This window comes from Leptopilina boulardi, unplaced genomic scaffold (genome assembly GCF_019393585.1).
Source record: "Leptopilina boulardi isolate dan_hultmark-lab unplaced genomic scaffold, ZJU_Lbou_2.1 LbouV2_38, whole genome shotgun sequence".
NCBI classification, from domain to species: domain Eukaryota; kingdom Metazoa; phylum Arthropoda; class Insecta; order Hymenoptera; family Figitidae; genus Leptopilina; species Leptopilina boulardi.
In genome coordinates, this window is record NW_026137951.1 from 1856218 (window position 1) to 1870491 (window position 14274).

The 14274-nt window shown below is 31.3% G+C and overlaps 2 protein-coding genes across 5 annotated transcripts in view; one reads left to right on the forward strand and one right to left on the reverse strand.

Annotated features, from left to right (window-relative positions):
• LOC127287997 (uncharacterized) overlaps nt 1-14274 on the forward strand; it is a 335689-nt gene that overhangs the window by 204404 nt on the left and 117011 nt on the right. The gene's annotated exons all lie outside the window — the stretch shown is intronic.
• On the reverse strand, nt 2737-6126 carry LOC127287999 (uncharacterized). The gene is made up of 2 exons (XM_051315176.1): nt 4663-6126; nt 2737-2851 (listed from the first exon to the last, which is right to left on the reverse strand). Exon 1 carries the CDS (start codon nt 5982-5984, stop codon nt 4665-4667), a length of 1320 nt encoding a protein of 439 aa, XP_051171133.1. The 5' UTR covers nt 5985-6126; the 3' UTR covers nt 2737-2851; nt 4663-4664.

Consider the following 14274-nt stretch of genomic DNA (forward strand, 5'->3'; position numbering starts at 1 on the left):
ATTTATATATGTTGTATAATCGAGGACGAATAAAATATAGAAGGTACTTGACTCTATATTCTCATTTGTATCCATTATGCATGTTACTCGAGGGCAAGCATTTGCAGGTGTCTATCTTCCTTTACGAGTGGACTTGATGTTTATTATTTCCTTCTATTTGCGTGAATATTTGAGATTGTATGCAAATGTGTGTATATATGTATGGCATAAATGTGAGATGGGCAAACAATAAGCGTTTCGTTTGCGGACGTGTGTAACACTGCAGTTGGCACAAAGAGAAAACCGGAAATATATGTGTATATGTATGTGAGAGGAAACGCGAAACATCCAATTGTGCCGTTGGCGAACCTCGTTCCAAAGAAAATTTTCTTCTTCAGGTTCCTCTCTTTTTACCCCTATTTTATTCGACGTCTTCGGCATTTTCTTCTTCTTCTTCTTTTTCTTTTTCTTTGGCCTCTTTTTTTTCTTGTTTCAATCTGAATCTTCGGGTTCTCGTCAACGTTCCACAAAAGTCGCAAAAGCGGAAGGGATTTGCCTTTTTTTTCTCTTTTTTTTTTTTCCTTTTTTCGTTCAGCGACTGTGTTCAAAAGAATTCCCCCAAACAATATAACCCGCGAAACGAAGGCACGCGTTCAATGCTGGAACAAAGTATAATGGACTACTGCAGTTATATTCCGATCGGAAATATCGAAATGTCTTTTTCACAAAAGTTTTCTCTCTCTCACTCTTCTTATTTCGCAAAAGAATAAAGCACCGCCAAGTTATGATTGAGTATTGAATATTTTTCCCCTGAGAAAACATGTATGTGTTTGTGTGTTTCTTTTGCACTCTTGACAAAATGTACGGATGGGATATTTTTACATCTGTAGTCTCTTTAAGAAAATGAAAATTGCATTTTTTTTATTTATTTGGTGAAAATCGATTTTTTTTTGGAAAACATAATATTTTTATTTTGAATTTTTAGAAAATATTTTTTATTTTTTTGATGAGATATTAAAATGTCTGACTGTAGGTGAATTTTACCATTGTTGGGTCAAACCATTATATTTCAACTAAAGTGGTCGCTGACTAATTTTTAAAAATTATAATACTTTGCAGGAATGATTTTGAAGTTATCAAGATCACGAAATGAAAAGAATTTTATTAAAAATTTAAATATTTATTGTAAAATATGAATTTAAAGTATATGAGGTGCTAAAAACTGTCAATTTTTTAGCCATTAGAAAATATGCAAAAAAACATAGAATTTACCATAAAAATAAAAAAAAATTATTGGAATTTACTAAGAATGAATAAATTAAATGATTGAACGAACTTACCTTAAGTGATGTTCAATCGCAATTGTATAAGCCGCCTCGTCCTTCTAGATCAAATACGTAGTCACGTAGTACTGATTGTTCCGCCACAGTAATTTTAAAAACAAGAGTTTTTCGCGCCGCCTATAGGTGTCGTGCTTCGTGCTGCTTGCTGAACTGCCATTATATTTTAAAGTTGAACAAAATCGCTTAGGGGTTAATGAATTGGTTTACCTGTTTATTCTTTTTGGGTTGGGTGGGTGTGATCTATTCGGACGAGGCGGCTTATACAATTGCGATTGAACATCACTTAAGGTAAGTTCGTTCAATCATTTAATTGTATTACGCCGCCTCGTCCTTCTAGATCAAATACGTAGATGTTTAAAGCGTGGAGCGATTTTGTGTTATTATATTTATTATAGCAACAATATCATTCAACGAGTGATGAACAAAAGTTTAGTTTATTGGAAGAAAAACTTATAGTGCTTGAGAGAAATAAGACATTAGGAATAGAAAAATAAAAAATTCAAGGGTAATATAATTTTTCAGTTTTGAATGACGGCTGCTGCGAACGATTCTGACTGTATTAACGGACGATTGTAAAATCTTCCAAATACTGAAGAATTAGCGGTCCATCCCGCTGCTTTCCTTATAATTTCAATATTAATCCCACGTCTTGCTGCGGCTGATGTCGATGCGTGCCTAGTGCTGTAGGCTGTGAAGATGTCGGTATTGATACCACTCTTATTGAGTGTATCTTTGATCCATCGACTTATGCTTGCTGTTGTCGCGGCCTGGTGGGGTTTTTTATATGTGAGCAAGAGGTAACCCTTGGTTTTGTCGCCTTTTCTTATTTTTTCCGTTTTTTGTATATAAGTGCGAAGTACTCCTGCTGCACACAATTCCGGTTGATTTTCAAACGAGGGTATTTCAAGGAGCGGTTGGTATCTCGTTCTGCCTGTTGTCTTCAGTCGGTCTGTAATTTTGATTTGGATAGGTTCTCTCTCTAGATTAATATTTTCTAAACGGATCGCCTTCAATGTTTGGATTCTTTGAGCCGTGATGAGAGATAGAAGAGTCGTTAACTTCATGGTCAACTTTTCCAAGGTTAAGGTATCGTTTGGATACAAGGTTGACAAATATTGAAGAACAAGTTGAGGGTCCCAGGTCGCATCGTACCTAGACTGTGATGGTTTGGTCGTGTGTACGCCTTTAAAAAATCTAGTGATGCTGGGATCTTTGCCGATTTTATTGTCCATTAGCAGAGATACTGCTGATCGGTAAACGTTCAGCGTACTATATGAGCGAGTGGTTCTCGCAGTCTCAGTGAAGAATTGTAAGGCAGCTGGAGTTGAGTCGCAAAAAATGTCGAGATTATTTCTTTGGCAGAATTCCCACCAAAGTTTGATGGGTTTGCTATATTGTTGTATAGTCTTTGGTGACAGGGAATTTAACATCATTTCAGCGGCCTCCTGAGATGCTCCTTTTTTCATGAACGCTTCCCGGATAAGAGTATCGCTACCAGGGAAAGCGATTGGTGAAGCGGGTGCGTTTTCCTGTGAGGAGAAGATAAAAGACTTTTATTAGGTTTGAAAACAATGGATTTTTCGACAGCTAGTGACATTAGAAGTGGGTACCAGGGTTGAGTAGGCCAATCAGGCACCACCACAACACCTTCTGCTTTATCAATTTGAATTTTTTGTACAACTCTTAGTAATAGTGCAAAAGGAGGGAAAGCGTAGAAAAAGTGACAACCCCATTTCATGGTGAATGCGTCTATGGTAACGGAATCGGGGTCTCTTAGCCATGATACGTATTTTTTGCATTTAGCGTTAACGCTTGATGCGAATAAATCAATTTCAAATGTTCCAAATCTTTTTTCAATTTTTTTGAATGCCCAGTCAGCCAATTCCCACTCAGTCTCTTGAGGGAGGGTTCTGGATAATTCGTCAGCGTCCTTATTTTCTTTGGATGGAATGTACGAAGAAAATATCCATAGATTTCTAACTTCGCACCATTCCCAAATCTCGCGGGCAAGTTGTGTTAATCGGGGGTACTGTATTCCTCCCATTCTATTTACGTATGCTATGGATGTCGTGTTATCCATGCGTAGAAGGATCTCACAATTATTGTTTTGTTTAGCAAAACACTTCAGGCCCATAAATGCTGCTTTTAATTCCAGTGCATTTATGTGAAGTTTCTGCTCTTCGATGCTCCACAGTCCCCTAGCTTTCTCACCCTCACAGAAAGCTCCCCAGCCAGTCAAGGATGCGTCGCTAAAAATCTCTTTGGTAAATTTAAATTCGCGAATTGGGTGAGACGATTTCTTTGCTTTGTGCGCCCACCATTCTAGGTCTGACTGTATTAAATTAGAAAGAGTTATTCGAGCATTGTAATTATTGTTTGAATTATCTAATGCTAAGTATTTTTCACGCTCTAACCTCTTCGTATACAGCCAACCGTATTGAACTGCGGGACACGCAGCAACTAAAACGCCAATCAATTGTGCCAATTCCTGTATTTTACAAACTTTGTTTATTACAAATCTGTTAACTAACTGAGAGATAGACTTCCGTTTTTTTTCAGTTAGTTCTAAGCAAAAATTTTTACTGTCGATAACCAGTCCTAAAAAAATACAAGTTTGTGATGGAATTAACTGACTTTTACTTTCGCTGATTATAAAGCCAAGTGATTCCAGCAAAGTTCGAACTATGAAAATATTTTGCCTGCATTCGGCTTCGGTTTTAGCAATAATTAATACGTCGTCTAAGTATATGACTAGAATGATACCTTGGCTTCTTAGTTTTTGCACTACCGGTTTGAGGAGTTTAGTGAACACAAACGGTGCAGTGCAAAGACCAAAAGGCAAACATTTAAATTCGTAATCGACATTTCGAAATGAGAAACGGAGGAATTTTTGATGTTCGTTTGTAATAGGGACCATGAGATAAGCATCCTTCAAATCCATTACAGCCATGAAGGAGCCTCGGTTTATAAGCCGTAAGGCAGTTTTCATGTCTTCGATTTTAAAGTGGGAGGTCGTTATAAACTTGTTTAATTTTTTTAAATTAAGAATGAAGCGATCCTCGCCACTAGATTTTTCTCTTAAAAAATGTGATGACAAAAATTCTCCCTTACATGGCTTGCAAGGAGCCACCGCACTTATTTTTTGGAGTTGAAGGATAGCCTGAGCTGTCCTTGCATTTTCCTCAATCGAGAGTTCAGGCTCTGATGGACGTTGTGTTTGAGTGGGTATGTCGTCAAAGGGTATTTTGTAACCTTTAACGCATTCAAGAATTGATCGGTCGGTTGTCACTTTCCCCCACTCTTTACTAAAAAATCGCAGGCGACCTGCGGTTTTACTTACCACTAATTCTTCCCTCGTCTCGATGTCTGGCTCCGACTGCTGCGATATCCCTGGCCCCCCCTCTTCAAGCTCGAGTATGATTTTTTGGAGGGGCCCCTCCAGTTTAAATTTTTTGATGACGAATATCCGGCAGCCTTGTCCCTGTTCTGATGACTGGCCCTTGTTGAAGTCTGTGATGCTGGATTTTTCGAAATTTCTTTTGTTGATTTTTCAACTTCTTTGGCAGATTTTAATTTTTCTGCAAAATTTTCGCCGAACAACGATGTGTCGACGTTCGATTCTTCAGCAATCTTTTTTAGTATTAAACTGAAGGAAGGTATTATAAAACTCCTGCGAGTTATTGACAGGTCGTGTTGCAAGTCGGTCATAATTTTACCTGCGTCGCAAAGAGTAGTAAAAATCAAGGCCAAAGTACCTGAATTTAGTTCCTTCTCGCCTTTATTTGCATCTAAAATTTGATGAAGTACATTTCCGAGAGCACTGATGGAAGCACTGAGTTTATTTTGAGCTAATACTTGATATGTATCTTTTTTCAGTGCGGTAGTACTCATTCCGGTTTTTATTTCCGCATTTAATCGGGGCGCACCCATCATTTGGCAATTTTCTGCGATAGGATATTTTTTAATTAGGTCTTTAATGCTTTCCTTGGGCAAACCGACTTTCAAAATTTTTGACCACATTTCCGCAATTGAATTGTGGATTGGTGCACTAAATTGAATTTCCTCTTGCGCGCCCTCTCCTAACAATTTTAGAAAGCTGTCTCCGTTTGTTACCGACTCAGCCCCGGCGTCGCTTGGGTTAACCTTTTTTGTCGCATTTTCAGGTGTTTTTGATATGGACCTAGATCGAGTTTTTTTAGAACGTGACACGTCTCTCGGATCGTGCTCATTGTTCTCACCATTTCCAGTTTTCTTGTGTAGCGTTCCTCGCGGGAGACGCTTTTCACTAATATTTCTGGAATGTCTGAATTCACGGTCGCGGTCTTGTTGATCACGACTCAGACTCCTTTCGCCTCTGACATTTGACGTGTCTCTCGGACCACGTTCATTGCGAGGACTTCGAGATAGGCTTCGGGAAAAACTTCGGGAAGGGCTTCTAGTTACCTTTTCAGTGTTGCGACTGCTGTTTGACGCTGAGCTGGAGGTAGATGCCGAGGATGACGTACTGCTTTCACGATATCGATGAGAACGCTTCAATTTTTTCATCTTTTTTTCGAGTTTTTTCATTTTTTGTCGAAATACTTTCGATGAAGAATGCTTCCTCTTTTTGCGGCGATGTTCCTGACGGTCTCTTGGTGAACTTTTCTCTGATGAAGATGACATTATCGTTTTCGTTATTTTAACGCGATGTTGCGCGGAACGCACAGAACAACATAATGGCAGTTCAGCAAGCAGCACGAAGCACGACACCTATAGGCGGCGCGAAAAACTCTTGTTTTTAAAATTACTGTGGCGGAACAATCAGTACTACGTGACTACGTATTTGATCTAGAAGGACGAGGCGGCGTAATACAATTTATCATTATCAATTGATATAATTATTTAAAGATGTGAAGTAATATATAAAATATGATTTCCAAGTGCACCTGTCAAATAACCTAATTTTGTGATTTTTATTCATTAATTATAAAAAATAGAAAACATTAAATTAAATAAAAACTTACCAAATATGAAGTTCTTGCCATAAACTTTTAGAATTTCTTTGCACTTTTCTTCTTTTCTATTCATAAGTATGAAAAATTTAAAAAATAAAATAGCTACTTTGTCTATTTTCACTATTTTTGAAAGTCAATAACTTTCTTGGAGAAAAATGAAAAAATATGGGGTTTCGAAAATTATTTAAATACACACTACATATACATTCACTGAAAATTTCGCATTGGTCCCGAAGCTATTTTCGAAGATAAAGTAGATAAAAAATTTCGTATTTTTTAGGCTATATTGACATGGGTTTTAAAGGTATTAAATCAATGTGAAGTTTGTCGTCACCAGTGAACAACCTTCACATTGATTTAAAATCCATGTCCATATAGCCTAAAAAATACGAAATTTTTTATCTACTTTATCTTCGAAAATAGCTTCGGGACCAATGCGAAATTTTCAGTGAATGTATATGTAGTGTGTATTTAAATAATTTTCGAAACCCCATATTTTTTCATTTTTCTCCAAGAAAGTTATTGACTTTCAAAAATAGTGAAAATAGACAAAGTAGCTATTTTATTTTTTAAATTTTTCATACTTATGAATAGAAAAGAAGAAAAGTGCAAAGAAATTCTAAAAGTTTATGGCAAGAACTTCATATTTGGTAAGTTTTTATTTAATTTAATGTTTTCTATTTTTTATAATTAATGAATAAAAATCACAAAATTAGGTTATTTGACAGGTGCACTTGGAAATCATATTTTATATATTACTTCACATCTTTAAATAATTATATCAATTGATAATGATAAATTTATTCATTCTTAGTAAATTCCAATAATTTTTTTTTATTTTTATGGTAAATTCTATGTTTTTTTGCATATTTTCTAATGGCTAAAAAATTGACAGTTTTTAGCACCTCATATACTTTAAATTCATATTTTACAATAAATATTTAAATTTTTAATAAAATTCTTTTCATTTCGTGATCTTGATAACTTCAAAATCATTCCTGCAAAGTATTATAATTTTTAAAAATTAGTCAGCGACCACTTTAGTTGAAATATAATGGTTTGACCCTGTTAGTAAAAATTTTACGAACATAATGTGTTGTCTGACTAAATACCGATATTTACTACTGATTATGTCTGACTAAAATTTGTTTTTACTACTGATATAGTAAATATTTTGATTTTATATGCGACATTTACTACTAATTTTGTCTGACTGAAATTTTCATTTACTACTGTTATAGCAAATTTTATATAGTAAATAGTCTGACTGAATACCAACACTTACTACTAATTTTGTCTGACTATAACTTATTTTTACTACTAATATAGTAAATAATTTTGACTAATTACAGACATTTACCACTTATTTTGTCTGACTAAATTTTTTTTACTATTAATATAGTAAATAGTTTGAGTAAATACCGAAATTTACTACTAATTTTGTCTGACTATAACTTATTTTTACTACTGAAATAGTATATTATTTTACTAAATACGGACATTTACTACTAATTTTGTCTGACTAAGTACAGAATTTACTACTAATTTTGTCAGACTAAAATTTATTTTTACTACTTATAGTAAAATTATCAAAAAAAAAAAAAACGGAAAACTTTTGCCTGACTAAAATAAATTTTCTCTACTAAAATAAAATAGTTACGAAAAAAATTGATTAAAAAAAAATTAAAGTTAAAAAATAATTTTTAATAAGAAAAATATAAATTGTGTGTATTATATTCATATGCAATGTAATGCAGTTCAGTTTATAATTCCTGTTTTCTCGACGCGAAAACAAAACAAAAGAAAAAAATATAACAGTAAAACAAAACAACAAAAAAGTTTTCTGGAATAAAGTTTCAAAACTAAAATGTCCTCGAGTTCCCAATGAATTCCAACTACACACTTTCTTCTCAAATCCTATACCGTTTGTTTTAGAAGATTCTCAACTTCTTTTTTTTTTTTTTTTTTTTTTTTTTTTTTTGCTGCTTACTTCTTGTATAGAAAGACCTTGTGATTCTTCTCTTATCCTTTCATTCTTTATTCCATCCCGTCGTCTACATTTTTAACACGACTTAGAAATTTCATTTCCTACATTGGTCTGCATCTTTCATCGACTAACCATCTGCCTTCTCTTGAAAACTACTTTTTCCGTCTTGTGAGTGACTTAATGAATTAACAATTTTTCACAACTTTCACCTTTATATATAATAATAAAGACAATGTCTATGTTTGAAAAATTTTTTGCAGAAAAAAACAAACATTATTTCACTGCAAAAAAAAAGTATAATTTTTACCCTGAGAATGGTAAAAAAATTATTTACAACAAAAATTATAGCAGACTTTTTCTGTGATTAATAAAAATAAATATTTATTTTATAATAGAATATAGTTTATATTTTTGTCAATTTATCAGTAGTAAATGTAGCTTCTAGTCAGACTTTCTAAGTTTCCTTAGAATTAGTGGTGAAAATCTGTAATTAGTCATCCAGAACACTCAAAATTTCTGTGAAATATATATACATTTAGAGAAATGTTTTATTTGAACCAAGTATAATATATTTGAGTTCAATAAACGTATATACATATGTCTCCAAGCCTACTAGCCTATTTATTTGGCGTTAATAAAATTTTTTTTAATTAAATCAAATAAAAATTTATTTAAATTAAATAAAAATTTATTTGAATCAAATAAATATTTCTTAGGCTGTAAGACAAATATATCATTTTCTTGGGATGTATATTAGTAGTTTTAGTCAAAAATATTAGTAGTAAATGTCGGTATTTAGTTAGACTATTTACTATATTATATTTACATTATCAGTGTAGTGAAAATAAGCTTTAGTAAGACAAAATTAGTAGTAAATATCAGTATTTAGTCAGACTATTTACTAAAACTTTTTTACTATATCAGTAGTGATAATAAGCTTTAGTCAGACGAAATAAGTAGTAAATATCAGTATTTAATCAAACTATTTACTATATCAGTAGTAAAAAAGAGTTTCAGTCAGACAAAATTAGTAGTAAATATCAGTATTTAGTCATACTATTTAATAAAACTGATTTACTATATCAGTAGTGAAAATAAGCTTTAGTCAGGCGAAATAAGTAGTAAATATCAGTATTTAATTAAACTATTTACTATATAAGTAGTGAAAATAAGCTTTAGTCAGGCAAAATAAGTAGTAAATATCAGTATTTAGTCAGACTATTTAATAAAACTGATTTACTATATCAGTTGTGAAAATAAGCTTTAGTCAGACGAAATAAGTAGTAAATATCAGTATTCAATCAAACTATTTACTATATCAGTAGTGATAATAAGCTTTAGTCAGACGAAATAAGTAGTAAATATCAGTATTTAATCAAACTATTTACTATATCAGTAGTAAAAATAAGTTTCAGTCAGACAAAATTAGTAGTAAATATCAGTATTTAGTCAGACTATTTACTAACACTGATTTACTATATCAGTAGTGAAAATAAGCTTCAGTCAGACGAAATAAGTAGTAAATGTCAGTATTTAATCAAACTATTTTGCTATATCAGTAGTAAAAATAAGTTTTAGTCAGACAAAATTAGTATTATTTTTCAATCGATAACTGATTCACATCTTCTTTGTTATTATTTATTATTTATATTCTAAATTTGAAAGGTATTTTATGTATTAAAAATGCGTACAGTGCTTTAACATATTTCGCATAAAACATTCTTCATTTTCATATACTTAATTTATTTTCATTTTATTGGCGACTTGAACAAAAAGGTTTATATTTTTATTTAAAACTTCATTTAAAAAAAAAAGCATGAAAAAAATTATATATATATATTTTTTTTAATCACTAAAAAAGAAAAATAGGTGACCTGAATCACAATTTCCTGACGAAATAAAAACCATTAAAATAATTTTCCACTTGAAATGTCAGTTGATAAATAAGAGAGAGACGATTGTTTGGGAATATAAATAACCGCATTCGTGTGATATGTGTATTGTATACAATATATATATATATATTATTCGAATGGACATGTAGAGTAATCCAGTTTTGTCAGACTCAGCCGACCTCTATAACCAAATATGGCAAGTGCGTGGGAACTCGGAATACCATACGATAATCGGACACCGCGATCGTTGGGCCAGAAACTCCTGCCTGCATGGATTCAACGATGAGGTGCATATGCGTCCCACTATATATATATATATATACACAGTTACTGCGTACGGAAACGCAATCCCGGTGGGTATCCTGAATATTACATAATGCAATTTCAACCAGGTCCTATGGCCTCTAGTGCAGGGTGGCAGTATTGTATGCGCGCGAAACCAAAAAAAAAAAGAAGAGGGAGGATAATATTTTCTTTTTTTGTATTATGCCTGATAAAAATATAAATCTTCATATAACTCCCAAAGAATTTCTCTTCTGCACGGGGATTTACTTGTGGGATGCATAAGAAAATCGCGAGCTTCTTCTCTACCTTAATTTTTTTTTTTTTGCCTTGGATTTACAGTGGCTTTTTATATATACTTTTTTTCTGAAGCAGTTTTGCTCTTTTCATATTCGGGGGGAGTTTTTCTTTTCCCATTTCTGCGTTTCCACCCCCCTCCTTTGGCATAAGTTGAATGCGCTACACACATACACCGCAGCGTCGCGTGCTTCCAGAAAATTCAATTTGCAGGCCAAGTTACTGGCATTCTTCGCTCCCCCCCTTCCCTTTGCCCCGCCACCTCAACTTGTCCTTTGGTTCAGTCGATATTACAAAGCGACATAAGGCACAATTTTACGAGTACCTGAAGACAGTGTTTGAAAATGCAGTTAAAAGTATTTTTTTTCCCTTTAGGTCCGTTACTTCTGACAGTGGATTATTGATTATTTTTTTTCACGCAGATAGTGATGGATATAATTGTAGTGTAATAAACTGTTTTTATTTTCGATTTTTTTTCTATTTTATTTGACGTTAAATAATACATGGAAAAAATTTTTCACCTGGAACAGCGATATGTTTCACTAAAACAGCGAAAATTTTCGCTATTCTATAGAATCATATAGTTTAAGATTTTTTTACATGTACAGTGAGAAAAAAATTTATTTTATTCAAATAATCGTTTATTTGACTATTATTAAATATTTATTGCACCAAGAAAAATATTTTATTTGAACCAAACATAATATTTTTGAATTAAATAAACGTATATATTTGTCACAGAGCACATTTATTGAAATCAAATGAAATTTATTTGCAAGAATTAAATATATTTGTTTGTAACAAGTAAATATTTTTTTTGTAACAAATAAATATTTATTTGCAAAAAGTAAATATTTGTTTTGAAACAATTAAATATTTATTTACAATAAGTAAATATTATTTTTTAACAATTAAATATTTATTTACAATAAGTAAATATTATTTTTTAACAATTAAATATTTATTTACAATAAGTAAATATTTATTTGCAGCAAGTAGATATTTATTTGCAACTAGTAAATATTTATTTCGCTCTGAGACATATATATATATATATATATATCTTTTCCCTGAATATGGTAAATGGTATTTGTTTCAAATACAAAAATTACTGATTTAAATACACTTGATTTAATTTTTAAAAAAATTATTTAGTCCAAGTAAATATTTATTTGCTAATAGTCAAGTAAGAGATTATTGGAATTAAATTTTTTTTCAAAGTATTATTTACGTTCGGGAGAAATAAAAATGTAACGTGATTTTGGAAAAATTAAAAGATTTTGAACAAAACTCTTAATTAAAACGGACTTTTACTACTAGTATCAAAATTTCAGGAAATTATTTGTCTGACCTAATATGTCTTTTACTACTGAGATAAAAATTTCAAGAATCTAAAACGTTTTCACTGATTTCAATTGTCTTTTACTACCGATGATAAGATTTTCATTGTCTGTCCGTTGAAGGATTTTTGCTACTGATACATAAATTTTATAAACTTTAAGTATCTTCAGGCTGACTAAAACTGACTTTCACCACTGATATTAAAATTACAAGAATTTAGGTTTCAAATATCTACAACTGTCTTTCAACACTGATAAGATATTAAATGTCTGACTATAACTGATCTTTACCACTAATGTTTTGCAATTTCAAAAATTTAAATATTGATCCGGCCGACTTAAAACCGACTCTTACTACTGATGACAGAATTGGAAAAAAATTAATAAGTCTACCAGGGACTTATTTGTACAATTGATTTTTAAATAAGCAAAATTTAAACCCTTTTGTCTTGACTACAGCCTGATTTATACTACTGATACTCAATATTTTACGAGTATAAAATGTCGTCTTAAATATCGAAATTTACTACTAATTTCGTCTGACTAAAATTTGTTTTTACTACTGATATATAATTTACAGAAACTTTAAGTGTTCCAGCTGACTAAATACGGATTTTTACTACTGATTCTAAAAGAAATTAGTAAGTCTGACTGTAACCTACACAGAAAAATCTTTATCTGGAACAGCTAAATATTTATCTAGAACAGCGAAAACTTTCGCTGTTTTAGTGAAACATTTCGCTGTTCCAATGAAACTTATCGCTGTTCCAGGTAAAGATTTTTTTCCATACATTTTAGTGATATTTAAATTTACACAAAAATTTAAACCGTTTTCATTCCCGTCTAATAACTAACTTTCACAAATATTAAATATTTTGTCTGACTAATATTAATTTTCACTAATAATACAAAAAAAAAATTATACAGTTTGATGTGAAACCCCTTTTTTTTACTAATTAAAATTACAATTAAATCTAATACGAATTAAAGGATCAAAAAATTGTATTTCCATTACTTATTAATTATACTTCATTGAAATAAAAATTTTCTAAATTTTAAATTCTTTGGTCAATTAAATATTTACAGTTATAAAATTTTTAACTTTTTTATTCTAATTCACTTATTTCTCTACTCAAAGAATCTAGGTTAATGCAAATATTAATTTTTTTTTGTAATTAATTAATAATGATATTTAATTCAAAAGTATTAGATACCGAAATTATTGGTTTAAATACAGTTTATTTAATTCAATTATTTGATTTCAAAAATTATTTGGTTCAAGTAAATATTTATTTAATATAAGTCTAGTAATTGAATATTTTTTGTAGAGTGTTGTTTATGTAAAATTTATATGAAATAAAAAATTTTTTCCGTTAATTTCTTCCAAGAATTAGTAAGTAGTTTTTATGTTAACACGAGAGTTTTTCTGTTTAGATTAAGTGGAAACTTTCTTTCTTTTTTTTTTTTTTCTTTTCTTGTTGGCCGCGAGGAACATGAAAAACTCTCCAAGAGAAAGATTTTTATGGTTACCAGAAGAACTTTATTTAAAAAGCTGGGTGTTACTAAAGCATCTTAATGAATCGGTAATTTTCTATCGCTAACATCTGGGTTTCGTTGAACTTTACGAAAGCTGCATTAGTCATAATTACTTGAGATCCTAGGGACCAGTTCAGCTGCTCTGTTTTCAGGATTAAAGGATTTAAGGCGATTATCTGGAACCGCGGTTGAGAGGCTGCTTTACTTCCGCCTACGACCATCGTCGTAATGCGGAAGTTTATGCAGTAGGTTAAAAGTTTTTTTTTAAAAAAAAAAAAAACCCTTTTTCTTCTAGTCCCTTTGTTCATCGTTTTATAAGCCACGTTCTTTTTATAAATATCACAATCCAAATTTCGAAACGTTGTCTAATTTTTTTTTTTTTCTCGGTTCACCGAAAGATTTCTTTCCAATTTTTTAATTGGATTTTTATATTTTCCCACATACTTTGTTTTGGATTATTTAGTATACGGGACTCGCTGGTATTATGTTACTATTTAATAATTATAAAAAGTTTTTCAAACGATAAAAAATTATTAAATTTATTTGTTTCAACATTTTTAATTTTAATTAACTTTTTTTTTTTTTTTATAAAATGTTGCGAAGTCCTTTAATTTTTATTTT